General features: G+C 43.6%; 1 protein-coding gene across 1 annotated transcript in view; it reads right to left on the bottom strand.

Moving 5' to 3' along the window:
- The window catches only part of CACNA1S (calcium voltage-gated channel subunit alpha1 S), a 676,496-nt gene that overhangs the window by 379,143 nt on the left and 282,152 nt on the right, over nucleotides 1–15,201 (bottom strand). The window contains exons 17-20 of the mRNA XM_075263101.1: nucleotides 13,210–13,342; nucleotides 12,852–12,981; nucleotides 5,741–5,800; nucleotides 5,505–5,611 (exon numbers count right to left, since the gene is read on the bottom strand). Coding sequence (XP_075119202.1) covers nucleotides 5,505–5,611; nucleotides 5,741–5,800; nucleotides 12,852–12,981; nucleotides 13,210–13,342 — 430 coding nt within the window. The remainder of the gene's footprint in view (nucleotides 1–5,504; nucleotides 5,612–5,740; nucleotides 5,801–12,851; nucleotides 12,982–13,209; nucleotides 13,343–15,201) is intronic.

Raw genomic sequence — 15,201 nt, 5'->3', positions numbered from 1 at the left:
TGACTCCCCCAATCATAGGAGCTACTGGGGGTACAGTAGGGAATTTAGTGTCTGCAATGTCCTCCGCACCGCTTATATATTCCCTCTTCGCCATCCGCTGTGCAGTCACGTCTGGGATACTAATACTACACCCCCTGATAAATTCTTTTAGGGGTGCAGTTTTCAAACTGCGGTCACTCCTTTGGGGAATCCACTTTTCTGGTACCTTACAGGCTCTACAAACATGACATGGCGTCTAGATACCAAACATCTGAATCTGTACTCCAAAAGCCGCATCGCGCTCCTTCCCTTCTGCCCCCTGCTGTGTGTCCAAACTGCAGTTTATGCCACATGTATGACACTGGTGTAACCGGGGTAATGTCATATGTGAGTATAAACTGATATTAGGGCACATATATGACACTGGTGTACCCCGGATAACGTACGTAATGTCATATGTGGGTATAAACTGATATTAGGGCCCAGCCAGACACAGAAGGGAAGAAGGTTATTTGGTTTTTGGAGCACAGACTTAGACGGTTTGGTTTTTGGATGCCATGGCACTTTTGCAGAGACTCTAAAATTTCCCCTACAAAATGGGGTCACTTCTTGGGGAATTCCAGTTTACTGGCACCTCCAGGGCTCTGCAAAAACAACATGGCGCCCAGGAAGTCCCTCTAAATCTGTACCCCAAAAGCTAAAAAGCGCAGTGCTCCTTCCCTTCTGAGCCCTGCTGTGCGCCCAAGCAGCAGTTTATACCCACATATATAATTTTTTTGCCCCTCGGGAAGGCCCACTTAATAGTTTTAGGAGTGCAGGTCTCTGACAACACAAAGTGGGTGCAATGCATTGGATACCAAAATGGCATATTTCTTTAAAAATTTCAATTTTGGGGAAGCATTTTTAGTCTCAAAATCATAATACCACTTGATACATTCCTTGACGGGTGTAGTTTCTAAAATGGGGTCACTTTTGAGGGGTTTCTATTGTATTGATACTTTAGGGGCTCAGCAAATGCGACATGGCACCTCAAAACTATTCCAGCAATATATGCCCTCCAAAATCCAAATAGCGCTCTTTCCATTCTGAGCCCCAACATGTACCCATACAGCAGATTATGATCCCATATGGGGTATTGCCGTGTTCAGGGGAAATTGTGTAACAAACTGTGGGCGGCTCTTAATTCTCTAACTACTTGCAAAAATTAAAAATATGGCGCTAAATGGACAATTTATTGGAAAAAAAGTAATTTTTCATTTTCACATTTCAATGGTAAAAAAATCTGTGAAACACCTGTAGGGTCCAAGTGCTCACTAAACCCCTTGATAAATTCCTTGAGGGGTCTAGTTTTCAAAATGGGGTCGTTTTTTTTTTTTTTTTGGGGGGGGGGGGTTTCCACTGTTCTAGCACTTCAGGGGCTCTCCAAATGCAACATGGTGCCTATAACAGATGTCAGCTAAATTTGCCCTCCAAAATCCCAATAGCGATCCTTCAGCTCTGGACTTTACAGTGTGCCCATACATCACTTTACATCCACATATGAGGCATTTCTGTAGTTGGGGCAAAGTGCTTGACAATTTGTGGGGTGCATTTTCTTTTTTAACCCCTTGTGGAAATGCATAATTTGGGGTTAAAGCTACATTTTATAGCAAAAAATGTCACTTTTCCTTTTGTTGGGCCAATTCTGTTACACTCCTGTAGGGTCAAAGGGCTCACTAAACCCCTTGGTAAATTCCTTGAGGGATATAGTTTCCAAAATGGGGTGACATTTTGGGGGTTTCCACTGTTTTGGCACATTGGGGGCTCTGCAAAAGGGACATGGTGCCTGAAAAGTATTCTAGTAAAATCTGGCCTACAAAATCCAATTAGCGCTCCATCCGCTCTGAGAGCGACCGTGTGCCCGTACATTAGGGTACCAGCACATACGGGGTATTGTCGTGTTCAGGAGAAATTGTGTAACAAAATGTGGGGTGCAGTTTCTCCTTTAACCCTTTGTGAAGATGAAAAATTTGGGGCTACAGTGACATTTTATTATAAAAAAAGTAAATTTTTCATTTTCACATCTCAATGGTAAAAAAATCTGTGAAACACCTGTAGGGTCCAAGTGCTCACTATACCCCTTGATAAATTCCTTGAGGGGTCTAGTTTCCAAAATGGGGTGACATTTTGGGGTTTTCCACTGTTTTGGCACCTTGGGGGCTTTGCAATCGGGGCATGGCGCCTGAAAAATATTCTAGCAAAATCTGGCCTACAAAATCCAATTAGTGCTCCATCCGCTCTGAGAGCGACCGTGTGCCCGTACATTAGGGTACCAGCACATATGGGGTATTGTCGTGTTCGGGAGAAATTGTGTAACAAAATGTGGGGTGCAGTTTCTCCTTTAAACCTTAGTAAATGTGTAAATTCTAGGGCTAAATGAATATATTAGTGACAGAAATTGAAAAATGTAAATTTGACCTCCATTTTGTTTTAATTGTTGTGAAATGCTGAAAGGGTTAAGAAACTTTCTAACTGCTGTTTTAGATTCTTTCAGGAGTGCAGTTTTTAGAATGGGGTGACTTTTGGGGGGTTTTATTAGAGAGGCCTTTCAAGTTCCCTTCAGAACTGAACTGGTCCCTTGAAAAATGTGTTTTGGAAATTTTCTTGAAAATTTGGAAAATTACTGCTTGACTTGTAAGCCTTATAATATCTGAAAAAAATGAAAGGGTGCTTAAAATTTGATTGCTACATAAATCAGAGACATGGTTAATTATATTTATGAAAAAATTCGGGTAGTATGACTTTCTATTTGAAAGGCTTGCAATTTCAAAGTTTGAAAACTGCATTTTTTTCAAAATTTTCACCAAATTTCCTATTTTTTCATAATTAAAGACAAAACATATCAACGAAAATTTACTACTGACATGAAGTACAATGTGTTACGAAAAAACAATCTCAGAATCACTTGTGTAAGTTAAAGCTTCTCAAAGTTATCGCCATTTAAAGTGACACATGTCAGATTTGAAAAAAGAGGCCTGGTCCTTAAGTCACTTTTGGGCTGTGTCTCTAAGGGGTTAAATGCTCCATAGTAGCCCCCAAACAGTATCACATGCTCCAGAGTAGCCCCCACCAGTATTACATGCTCCACAGTGGCCCCCAACAGTATTACATGCTCCATAGTAGCCCCCAAACAGTATTATGCGCTCCACAGTGGCCTCCAAAAAGTATTACGTGCTTCATAGTGGCCCCCAAACAGTATTATGTGCTCCACAGTGGCCCCCAAACAGAATTACGTGCTCCATATTGTTCCCCAAACATTATATGCTCCACAGTGGCCCCCAAACAGTATTATGTGCTCAACAGTGACCCTCACACAGTATTATATGCTCACAGTGCCCACCCCCCAGAGCCTGAAACCCCCCAAGGCTCACTATCATCTACCGGAGGTTAAAGTCTCTCTGTCCCTCAGCAACACACACAGTCAGAACCCGGAAGCCCATTGGGCCCCCTCAGGAGGTTGGAGCTCCAGCACTTGCCCGGGTTTGCCGGGTGCTAATGCTGGCCCTAGCTCTATGTATAGTAGCATCATGCAGACAAAATGTTTGGGGAATTTTGTGACAGGGCTCACAGATATGGAACTGATGTATTGATCCAAGTGCCAGAATCCCTGTGGTCAAATGGCCCCACTGACATGTGCGAAGGACTCTGCAGCCTTGGTTTGAAGGTCCATTTCAGGTTCTACTGACAACTAGTACAGCTGTGATACTACAAAGGAAGCCTAACTGGGTGTGTCACGGGGTGACTAATGCTATCACAGTCTCAGAACACTTCCCACTGACAAGTGTGTGATGTGATAATAGCAGTGGTAAAAGGAGATGTGTCTGTAATGAAAAATTCTATTGTAGTAATTCTTTTTGACCACAAGATGCCGCTGTGTTAGGTAAAGGAAAAACCAGGAAGTGACGAGTTCAGGAAGTGGACTGTAGTAGTGGGGGAGAAGAAGCTGGCTGTTGAGCAGTGAGAGATCTGAGAGACAATCCATCGCCATCCGCTGCCGTGCAACGCTTGTTTCAGGCCAGGGCCAGCTCTGGAGAAGCCTGGACCTGTTGCTGGTTCCCATGTCAGGAGAGTTGGAGACAGTTGCGGTACAGATGCCGCGGAGCGGATGACAAGAAGGACCAGCCCTTGTGACACCGTGTTCCAGTTGCCTGGAGGCAAAGAAATTCCTGTTTCCTTCGGAAAATCCATCTGACTGTTCGCCCCCTTGCTAACCCGGGTAAGCGGAGCTCCGATTCACCTTTCATAAGGGTGAATAGTGTATACACGCAGTAAATAGTTTTTGGCGCCAAAAAACTAGCATAGACTGGTTCCGGCCATTTTGCTTTAAAGTGAGTTCTATCTAAACGGAGATACAGCACGTGTTGTCCTGCTATTCAAAAGAGACACTATATCCTGGATTATAGTACCAGAAGTATGTCATAAGAGGAGTTATTTGTTTCACTAAGACTTGTGCAGCTAAGCACCAACTTCTGATAAAACAAAACCGGTTGCTGAGGTCCTCCCTGCAGGGTTGGGGTAGTGTGTTGAAATGTGGACATTGGGAAGGGGGTAAGTTAAATAGTAAATTGTGATATTGTTAACCCCAGTGTGATACCGCAGGTGACCTTCCTCTGCATACTTACATTGTTTTGTTAGCTTGGTATTAATAGGTAAATTGCAGCTGCTTTATATAGGTAGCCGCTAGTTAAAGGCATAGTTCACTAGTTCTGACATATTAGGTCACGGTGCAGTGTCACTCAGGCGTCTCGGCCCTCGGCTGAGTGTCTTGTAATTATTGATTTCATCAGGCCTGTTAGCCTGGAGTTCCCCCAAAAAGGGTATAGAGTAAAATTTATATTTCTTACTTCGTGTCTGGTGTGTTTGTGCCTGTCCGTGGAACCGCTGTATCCTAAAAGTTCCTGCAAGAGCCCCGGTAGCCAATCGGCTGCCGTGTCTCCCCTCCTCCTTCCCCCCCCTCCCCTTACAGGTGCACACCAGACACTGTAAGAAGGTGACAGCACAAGAAGGATTTTGAAGAAATTCTACCTGATGATGCTGATTGTTTTCTCGGTGGTGTCCTTGAATGACATTCTTAAAATGGCACAATAAACTGATTAAGCACCAAGTCTTTATAAAAGATATGGATCCAGAGCAAATACCTAAAGACTTATGGGTGACCTAAGGTGTTGGATATACACCCATAACACAATGTTAGCAACCAGTATGCCTTATTCAGCCACACCCAGGGGCGCACCGCTAATGAGGCGAGGTGATGCGGCTGCCTCATGTGGCACTATCAGTGGGAAAGCAATTTGACCATTTTATTTTTTATTTTTTTTTATTTTTATTTTTTTTTTAAAATAAACTAGCCCAAGACAGGCTGCTCTGAAAACAAAACTAAGCAGACCTGTCTTGGGCCTGAGCAGACCTGTCCTGGGTGTGAATGAAACCTAAGTCCTAGATACATCAGATAGTTGGTAAATAAGCCACCAATAATTATTGCTTACTGTATACCACTTGAGATCAGAGAGACTCCAACAACCAGGAGATCGAGGATGTTAAAATAGTTTCTGCAGAATGAACCTTTATGCAGAAAAGCCCCATATGCAGTCATCTATGAGTAGAAAGAAAATAAGATTAAAAGATGTTCAAAATACCAAATTATATGAAGTGCACACTCAAAAAAATTAACAGAAATACAGAAAAAGTAGACACTGTGGAATTCTTTTAGAAGTATCTTTACCTTAAGGACAATTTCTGTTGTAAAGATGACAGTGAAAACAATATCAAAGTAAGACAGAATCTGAAATATAAGTAAAGGGGTAATGAAAATCACAATAGTATATTGTTACTTTTTTAGGCTGGGAGCCCTTCATAACATAAATGTCATAATCTGTTAACGGCAGTAATGCTATGGCAATAACCACAACGTTTTACACTACCTGCAAAGTGGATGGGATTCCACACATTGCAGAAAAATGTCCGCAGTGGACATGCTGCAATTTCAAAAAACATTGCATTTTGGTAAGTTGTAGTTGGAGGTTTCAGGATAGAAATACTAAATAGGTACCCTCCCCCCCCCCACAAAAAAAAATAATAAAATATAATAATAATAATAATAATAATAAATAATAATTAATAAAACATAACTTATTTAAATTATTTAAAACAAGACGTCTAGCTCAGCAAAATACACCCCACTAGCTGAGCAGTATTCACACCGTGTGTGAATTGCTAGCAACCAGTAGCTAGGGAGTGGAGGCAAAATGCTTTATGAGAAAAAATGGGTAATTATTAGAGATGAGTGAACACCATTCGATCGAATAGGTATTCGTTCGAATATCAGGCCATTCGAGGTATTCATTTCCAATCTAATACCACGCGGCATACGCAGTAAAAATTCATATCCCCTCCCACCTTCCCTGGCGCGTTTTTTGCACCAACAACTGTGCAGTGGAGGTGGGACAGGAACTACGACAATGTAGGCATTGAAAAAAAAAATTAACAAATCCCATTGGCTGCCGAAAACATGTGACCTCCCATTTATAAGAACAGTGGCTTCCATATTCGTCAGATTTGCAGTGAGAGATAGGGAGAGAAACATATCTGCTGAGGTCTAGATAGGCATTAGCTTCTAGTAGGCAGGGAAAAACTGAAGATAAACAACAGCTCTTTTCAGAGCTACTGTATATACTGCAGGGAGAGGAGTCGAGCTTTCCATGGACTTTCCCCCCAAACACCTAATGGGGATACCGAGCAATTCAGTGCAACTACATACGTTCAACACAGCTTTGCAGCCGCTGCCCCCGCAAAACAGGGAGACGGAACAATTCATTGCAGCTATATACGTTCAACCCAGCTTTCCAAGCCGTGTCCCCCCAAACACCTAACAGGGAGACAGAGCAATTCAGTGCAACTATATACGTTCAACCCAGCTTTCGAAGCCGTGTCCCCCCAAACACCTAAAAGGGAGACAGAACAATTCAGTGCAACTATATACGTTCAACCCAGCTTTCCAGGGAAACAGAAAAAAAAATGTTCTTTTCAAGCTGTGTAAAACCCCAAAACAGGGATACAGCTATGGTCCAGGTTCAGCTATGTATCCAGATATCCAGGTTGTGCACCCCCAAAACCTAGATGGGAGACACCAAAATTCAGTCAGGCTATGTACGCTCAATCCAGATATCCAGGGTGTGCACCCCCAAAACCTCGGTGGCAGACACAGAAATTCAGTCATGCTATGAACGCTCAATCCAGATATCCATGGTTTTTACCCCCAAAACCTAGGTGGGAGACACATTAATTCAATGAGGTTATATCAGCTCAATCCAATTTTTAGGGGTCTACCCCCAAAAGCTAAGTGTGACACACAGCAATTCAGTCACGCTATATAAGCTCAATCCAATTTTTGGTCAATCCAGATCTGCTAGCAGTTTCCGGCCATTATCACATGGGCCCAGGTGCAGCAGGGAAAACCATATTGCCATATCATCCAAGATGGCATCACTCACCTCAGGTGCAGTATGTGTTCTGTCGGGCAAGCTGATGAGCTGATTCAGCATGGCCTGCTGACGTCTCCCTATGCCAGTGCTGCAGCATTTCCAGCTCGCAGCTGGGGTCGATGTTACAGCAGAGGAGGAGGGTTTGTGAGAGGGTCCCAGCCTTGACTACGTTCACCCAGCGTGCCGTGAGTGAGATGTAGCGTCCCTGTCCGCATGTGCTTGTTCAAGCGTTGGTGGTCAAGTGCATCTTAGAGCGAAGCACAGAACTCAAGACCCGACGGTAGTTATGGGACACGTTTTGTCGCAAATCGGGGATGGCAAACCAAGAGAAGTAGTGACGGCTAGGGGCAGCATAGCGAGTTGCCGCAGCTGCCATCAGGTCACGGAAGGCCTGAGTCTCCACTAGAATAAATGCCAACATCTCCAGGGCCAGCAGTTTTGAGATGAGGCCGTTGAAGGCTTGGGCATGTGGGTGGGTTGCTCTGTACTTCTGCCTGCAATGAAACGCCTGGGAGATGGGGAGTGGCTGGGAAGAGGCGCATGATGGCGCATGCAAAAAGGGCGGATGAGGGTGAACTCTCCAAAGTGTCAGAGGCAGATGTGGAGGTGTCCAGGCTGGTGGTCTGGATTGCAGCACCAGCACTGTAAGCAGTGGAAGAGTCAGTATCGGCAACGCCGGGCGACGATTGTCCTGCATTTGCTCTCTCCCACTGAGCCCAGGGCTTGCCTTCCAAATGACGCAAAAGGTGGTGAGGTTGCTCTTTTCAGAGCCCCTACTCAGTTTTGACTTGCAAAGTGTGCAAACCGCACTAAATTTGTCATGAAACTGGTGACACTAGGCACCTCAGTGGCGGTAGTTTGGCCAGGGGGTGACTCTAGCCTCCTGTGTGACAATGAGATCATCTGCCACTTCGTCATCCTCCTCTTCCCCCATCAATATACGCTGTGAAGCGTATAGGAGTGTGCATTGACTATCCTGCTGGTAGGTTCTGCTCCTATGCCCAACTCCTCAGCGTACAATGCGTTATCCCTGATGGCGATGAGGGATTCTTGCATCACACACAGGAGCGGGATTGTTACACTCACAAGTGTGTCGTTTTGGTGGACTCCTCAAAGACACAAGGAGATCTCGCATAAGTCTGGCAACATGGGCGAGTTTTGCATGAGTGGCTAGTACACCAAAAATCTTTGGCCTTGCTGCCTCTGGACAAGCCTATGCCTCTAGCCAGATTTTTAGCTTACGTCCACATCTACACTGCTTTCGCCCCTAGACATCACCCATGCCACTGCCTCTAGCCATCTTTTTTCCTGCTTAGCTTGCCTCCACATCTACACTGCTTTCCCAGCTATAAATCACCCCTGTCAATTTAGGGTCGGTGGCCTCGTCGTCCACCAACTCCTCTTCCAATTGCTCACTCTCCTCTTACTGCAAACCGCACATGACAACAGCCTGCCCTAATGGCAACTGTGTCTCATCATCATCACTTAGGACAGAAAATGCTGGTTGCGGGTCCACAACCACTAAACTGCCAGGTGATGGCATCAGTACACACAGTCGTCTGGTAGCTCCTGTGATTCAGGAAGTGGTTCAACAGAGGGAGAGACAGTAAAAGGATCTGAAAAGGGATCCTGGGAGGGGGCAAGGGTGGGATGACTCTGTTGGGAAGATTGGCCATGTTGGGAGGAAGGAGGGTCAGACTGTTGGGTATGAACACGACTGCAGGTAGTGGCTGACTGGCTGGTGGAAAAGCAACTGGAAGCATCCGCTAGCCATGGTAACACCTGTTCCTGGTGCTCGGGCCTGGTCTGCGTTGTACCCTGCACCTTGCTTAATGCAGCTGTCATATCAGGAAATGTGATGAGAACATGCTAATCTTTCTTGTCCAGTGGAAAGGATGGGATAGGATTTCACATAAGTCTGCCACCCATGGAAACTCATGGTACAGAAACTGAGGGAGCTGACTTTGATGAACCCTTGGGTTTTGGAGATGGAACTCTATCAAAGGTCTCTGCTGCTCACACACCCTGCTCAACATATGGTATCTAGGGTTTCAGCGTGTGGTGACCTCGCACAACAGTCGGTACTTCGGGCAGATGTAGGTGTTGCTGGAGTGTATTGAGGCTAGCAGCAGCTACTGTAGACCTGCCAAAGTTGGCGCACAAGCGCCACACTTTAACCAGTAGCTTGTGTACATTGGGGTATGTTGTTAGAAACCGTTGCACCAATAAGTTGAAAACGTGGGCCAGGCATGTACCATGTTAGAGGCTGGCAAGCTCCAGAGCTGCTACCAGGTTCCGCCCTTTATCACACATGACAAAAATGCCTGGCCCCAGGCAGCGGGGAAAAAAAATTTGCCATATCATCCAGGATGGCATCCCTGACCTCGGAGGCAGTGTGCGGTCTGTCCCCCAAGCTGGTGAGCTTCAGCTCGGCCTGCTGATGTCTCCCCACGCCAGTGTTGCAGCGTTTCCATCTTGTAGCTGGGGTCAATTTAATGGCAGCGGAGGAGGACGAGGGTGGTGTTTCAACACTCCTGCCAGGAATATTGGGCAGGGAGACAAGGCAGGCCGCCACAGTTTGCGACCCGGTCACAGCCTCAACTACATTCAGCCAATGTGCCGTCCCTGGCCGCATGCACTTGTCCACGCGTCGGTGGTCAAGTGGAACTTTGTAAAAAGCGCAGAACTTAGGGCCCACCTGATGTTACGGGACACGTGCTGGTGCAAGGCTAAACTCACCCAAAGGGCAAGAAATTCTGCTGGTGCAAGTCTGGACCCTTTAAGTTATTAAAGGGTCTAAAACTCTGCTGGTAAAAGACTGAAGTCACATCAAAGGCCTCAATCTCTGCTCGTAGCTCAGCTTATGGGCCTCTAACTTAATTTGTAAGGGCTCACGTTAAGGGCCAGAAAAGTGAATTTTGGAAGGTCTTACCATATCACACACACATCCATAATGACAGTTAAGGGTGGGTACTCTTGGATTTCCCATTGCCTATTCCATCTGTGGTTGTCATGGGCAACGTGATTTAAAGGGTGCTTTTTAATGTTTCTTTAGCTTAAATTTGGGTTTCTGTCCATCCAATTGGGGAAGAAAGAAGGTTTCCAGGTATTTTGCCACTTTGATAGAGGTTTTTTTGAGTGTATAAAGTGTGTAGTTCATAGGCTGTGATGGTGGGGTAAAACTGTGACTTTGGCTTGTTAGATGCCCCCAGGCATGCTTCCCCTGCTGTCCCAGTTGCATTGCAGAGGTGTTGGCATCATTTCCTGGGGTATCATAGTGGACTGGGTGACTATCATGAGTCGAATGGTGGGTTCCCCTGAAACGAAGCATTTTTTCCCATAGACTATAATGGGGTTCGATATTCGATCGAATAGTCGAATATTGAACGGCTATTCAAAATGAATAACGAATATCGAATATTTTACTGTTGGCTCATCTCTAGTAATTGATGTCAAAAATCTCTCCTCATATCCACTCCTTACATTCACATTATGATAAACTCCTCTCCTTTGTCTCCTCTATTGCTTACTGTAGGTAAAATTTCAACATCCCCTCCTAGTCTGATAAATCCAGGATATATCTGGTGGTTAGACGTTGGTCACATTGTTGATCCCCTGCTGGTGGTCCTATTCAATATTAAAAGGCCAGGGTCTAACAAACTGAGACCGATAGAAGCAAAAGTAGGAGTGCAATATTGTGCTCTATCGTCTGTGCACTCTAGTAACTCGTGCTCAGACCAATTACACTGCCGAGTAATTCATCTACTAAGCTCCCAGCTGATACAAGGAGTGCTCACTTGCATACTTTGTCCACCAACCTCTAACTCGATAGAGGTTGGTGGACAACCAGCAGGGGATCAACAATGTGACCAACCTCTACCCACCAGATATTCCCCAGATTTATCAGACTAGGTGGGGATATTGAAATTTTACCTACAGTAAGCAATAGAGGAGAGAAAGGAGAGGAGGTTATCATAATGTGAATGTATGGAGTGGATATATGGAGAGATTTTTGACAGTAAAAGTAAAGTTTTATATATATATATATATATATATATATATATATATATATATATATATATATATACTTTTTTTGGGGGGTGGGGTGGCGGGGGGTACCAATTTAGTATTTCCACAATTGCTTTGTAGTCCTGGGGTCTCAGCCTAAAGGGTTTCTTTAACTGAAACGTGCATAACAGAACAATGTAAAGTCACAGTAAAATGCAAACACCTATTTATTGTGCAGAGCATTAGCAACACTTTTAAATATACCTTAGAAAGCATTAAATATATTGTTTGTAGTCTTATAAAAATATTTAAAAGCATTATTTTATTTACCACAATAGAGTTGGATATGCTGAAAAAACTGCATAAAAAACTGCTTCAAAACTGTATGTATGATACAGCTTAAATGTCGAAGTTTGTGTGTTTGGATGTTTGTTACTCAATCACGCAAAAACGGCTGAACGGATTTGGATGAAATTTGGCACATAGATAGTTTGTAACATCAATTAAAAGTTAGGCTACTTTTTTATCTCAGTAAATGACATGGATTCATGACTGTTATGAATTAATTTTAATATACTATATTAAACTGCTCTTCCTGACAGGAGAATCAGCTAATCTGCAGCTTGCTGATAACGCCTGGTCTGTTATCTCTTGTTGTAAACACACAGATAATAACAGAAGACTCTGTATAAGTAAATCTTCTGTGTTCTATTGAGCCAGAGGGAGGAGGGGAGACACAAATACAGAAAGTCAGAAGCAGGCTCTGTAGGCAGGGTGTTTGGACACTGACTTGCGAAAACACCTTTAAAACAAATTGGCAGTTTCCCGACGAAACAAAAATTGAATTTGTCACAAATTTCCAAAATAACCAGAGCTATGAAGGTAGCCAGAAGTCAACAGACTTCTGCTCAAGCGGAGTTGAGGAGGATTCAGCAAGCTAGGCGACAAGTTGCAGCCAAAACGCTGGAGCAGACGGAGCATATAAGCCAACAACACGCTCATTATATGGCATTCCAGCGAGCTGCTGAGATGCCGATACAATTGCGTGCATGGCACAATGAAGAAGTTGAGTGGCAGGCCAGCTAGAGAGCTGCCGAAATGCCGGAGTAGGCGGATCATCGATGGCAGCAATTTGCTGAATATAGGCGGATCATCAACGACAACACGGAGACGAAGGTGCGGGCGGAGGCTAGTGTTATATAAACTGTAATAATATAGTTATATTTTTTCATATTATGTATGTTTTATGTCTTTTCAGTATGTAATTTAAGCTAATTGAACAAATTAGTAAAATGGGGCAAATGCGTGGTCTTTTCAGTTGCACAGTTATGACAGTTTTATTACCTGGTTACGGAAAGAGTCTGTTCTAATAGGATCTTCTGCTGCCAAAGAAATACTGCTTAGTAAAATGAACAGCAGGATGAAATTAGTAAATGTTGTAGCATTGACTATACGATGGCACAGCACTCGGATTCTGTTAACATAAAAAGATAAAAATACCAAATAAAGAATAAATGAATAAAAACCTTATATGAAAGCAAATAATTTATATAATTTACAGTTGAAAAAATAACGCTGAATATGATTAACTAGAAAACAATTCTTATAGTTCTACAATCAAATATTTAATATACGGTACTTTTTTGAAAATATAGTTTTCATTACAGTAACAAAATAGTATTTGCACAAGTACAGAACATACTTGTTTGTTGGGCTGAAAATAAAGAATGAGCTAGCTTCTGGCATGGGCACAGCTTTCTCTTTTAACTGTAACTCTGCCAATGGTCGAGGACGGGGACTTAGAGGAATATCAGGCTCTTCTTCTTCATCATCACCTAAATCCAAAATGAACATACGTGTATGTGAAATAAAAATAAAATAATAAAGAAAAAGAAATATACAGTGAAAAAGACTAAAGATAGTCGAAGTACATGACCAACTGGGTTAAGTTATCCTTTTGTTTTTAGGATTTCTGAAGACATAACCCTGTGTTTTTATTTTACACAATAGTGAGGTATAAGTGATGTTTTGTAAGGGTATAGTATAGTTTATTCATAACACAAAAGCAAATCTGTAATAAATATATCTGCTCAGTTTTAGGGTGCATTCACTCGATGTCTTTTGGCTCGTAATTTGTCTACGCCGCGTCTATGGCTTTTGCGGGCCATATATACGTTCCTATTGATTTCAATGGGAGCGTGGATCGTATACGCGGCACTATTTTGCGGCCCCAAAATCACGGCCGCAAAATAGCGCCGCGTATATGATCCACGCTCCCATTGAAATCAATGGGAGCGTATACGGCCCGCAAAAGCTCCCGCGGCGTAGATGTGCCAAATTACGAGCCAAAAGACATCGTGTGAATGCACCCTTAGGAGAATCAAATTTTTGTATGAATTTGATGCATCATCCACATGCTGACACTGAAATGCCACAGACGGACCAGGTAGCTTAAACTTTGCCTTATAATGTATGTTGCTTTCCTTGCTTTAAAGAGGAAGGGTAGGAGGAGTGAGAAGGAAGTGAAGTCTTTGGCATTCCACTTTCCACTTCTCAAACCAGGTGATGCAGGTGATGTAGGGAAGTGCTGAACAGACCTCAAGAGATCAGTGGCAGTATTTGATACTTGATACTTTGGCTGTGTGTTTTCAGCTGTAGGCGACTATATCTAAGGGAATAAAGAAACTGAACTTGAACTTGGAAAATGTATGTCCCCCTACACAGGTGCAAAGTTAGGAAACAGGTGCAGGCACTGCATGTAGGTCTATTATTTTTTTTAATAAATTTAACTTGTATCGACTATTTTATATGTTTAAGGGCTCGTTCACATCTGCGTTGCCCTCTCCGTTGTGCAGGTTTCCGTTTCCTGCATAAAACAGAGGCAGGAGACGGAAACCTGCAGGAGTCTCTCACCCATTCATTTGAATGGGTGAGAGAGATGTCCGGCCGTGAGCGGCGGTGAGCGTTTTGCACTCTCTGCCGCGAAACCGGGTTTTTAAATCCGGACACAGAGTCGGACATGCAGTACTCTGTGTCCGGATTAAAAAATCCAGTTTCGCGGCGGAGAGCATAAAACGCTCACCGCCGCTCACGGCCGGACCCGGTCTGTGCTTTCCGTCTTCTGGCATGCAGAAGATGGAAAGCACAGAACGGAAAGAAGAACGCAGGTGTGAACCTAGCATAACTTGTATTTGCTATTCCTTTGTGTATTAAAACCTACAAACTCAATAGATTAGCTTTTCTGCACAAAAAAACCTAAACATTTCAGCATAACATAAGATGTGGTTAATTTTAGCTGTCTTCAGTTGGAGTGCAGTGCAGGGGCGTAAATAGCAAAGACAGGACACCCCAGCAAACTGGCCCCCCATATGCACAAAATAGCAACTTCTTTCCTGTTCCCAACACAGTGTAACTCCCCATTTACTCAATAATATCCCAAGGTGGCCTCCAGACAGTAGAATAGAATATAGTGGCTCCTTCACACAATATAATGTCCCATAGAGGCCCCTGCACACATTATAATACCTCAGAGTATCCATTCTACAAAGTATAAAGTCACATAGCGTCTCCTCCACAAAGTATAATGTCCCATAGTGGCCCCACTTCACAGTAAATTGTCCCTTATAGTCCAAAGCAGTGTCAGAACCCCCCATGACCACTTCAATAATGATTAAAAGATGTACCAAAGATTTAC

The sequence above is a fragment of the Leptodactylus fuscus genome, chromosome 2 (assembly GCF_031893055.1).
Source record: "Leptodactylus fuscus isolate aLepFus1 chromosome 2, aLepFus1.hap2, whole genome shotgun sequence".
Lineage (NCBI taxonomy): Eukaryota > Metazoa > Chordata > Amphibia > Anura > Leptodactylidae > Leptodactylus > Leptodactylus fuscus.
Note: the sequence above shows the minus strand (reverse complement) of the source record. Positions and strands in the feature narration are given on the sequence as shown.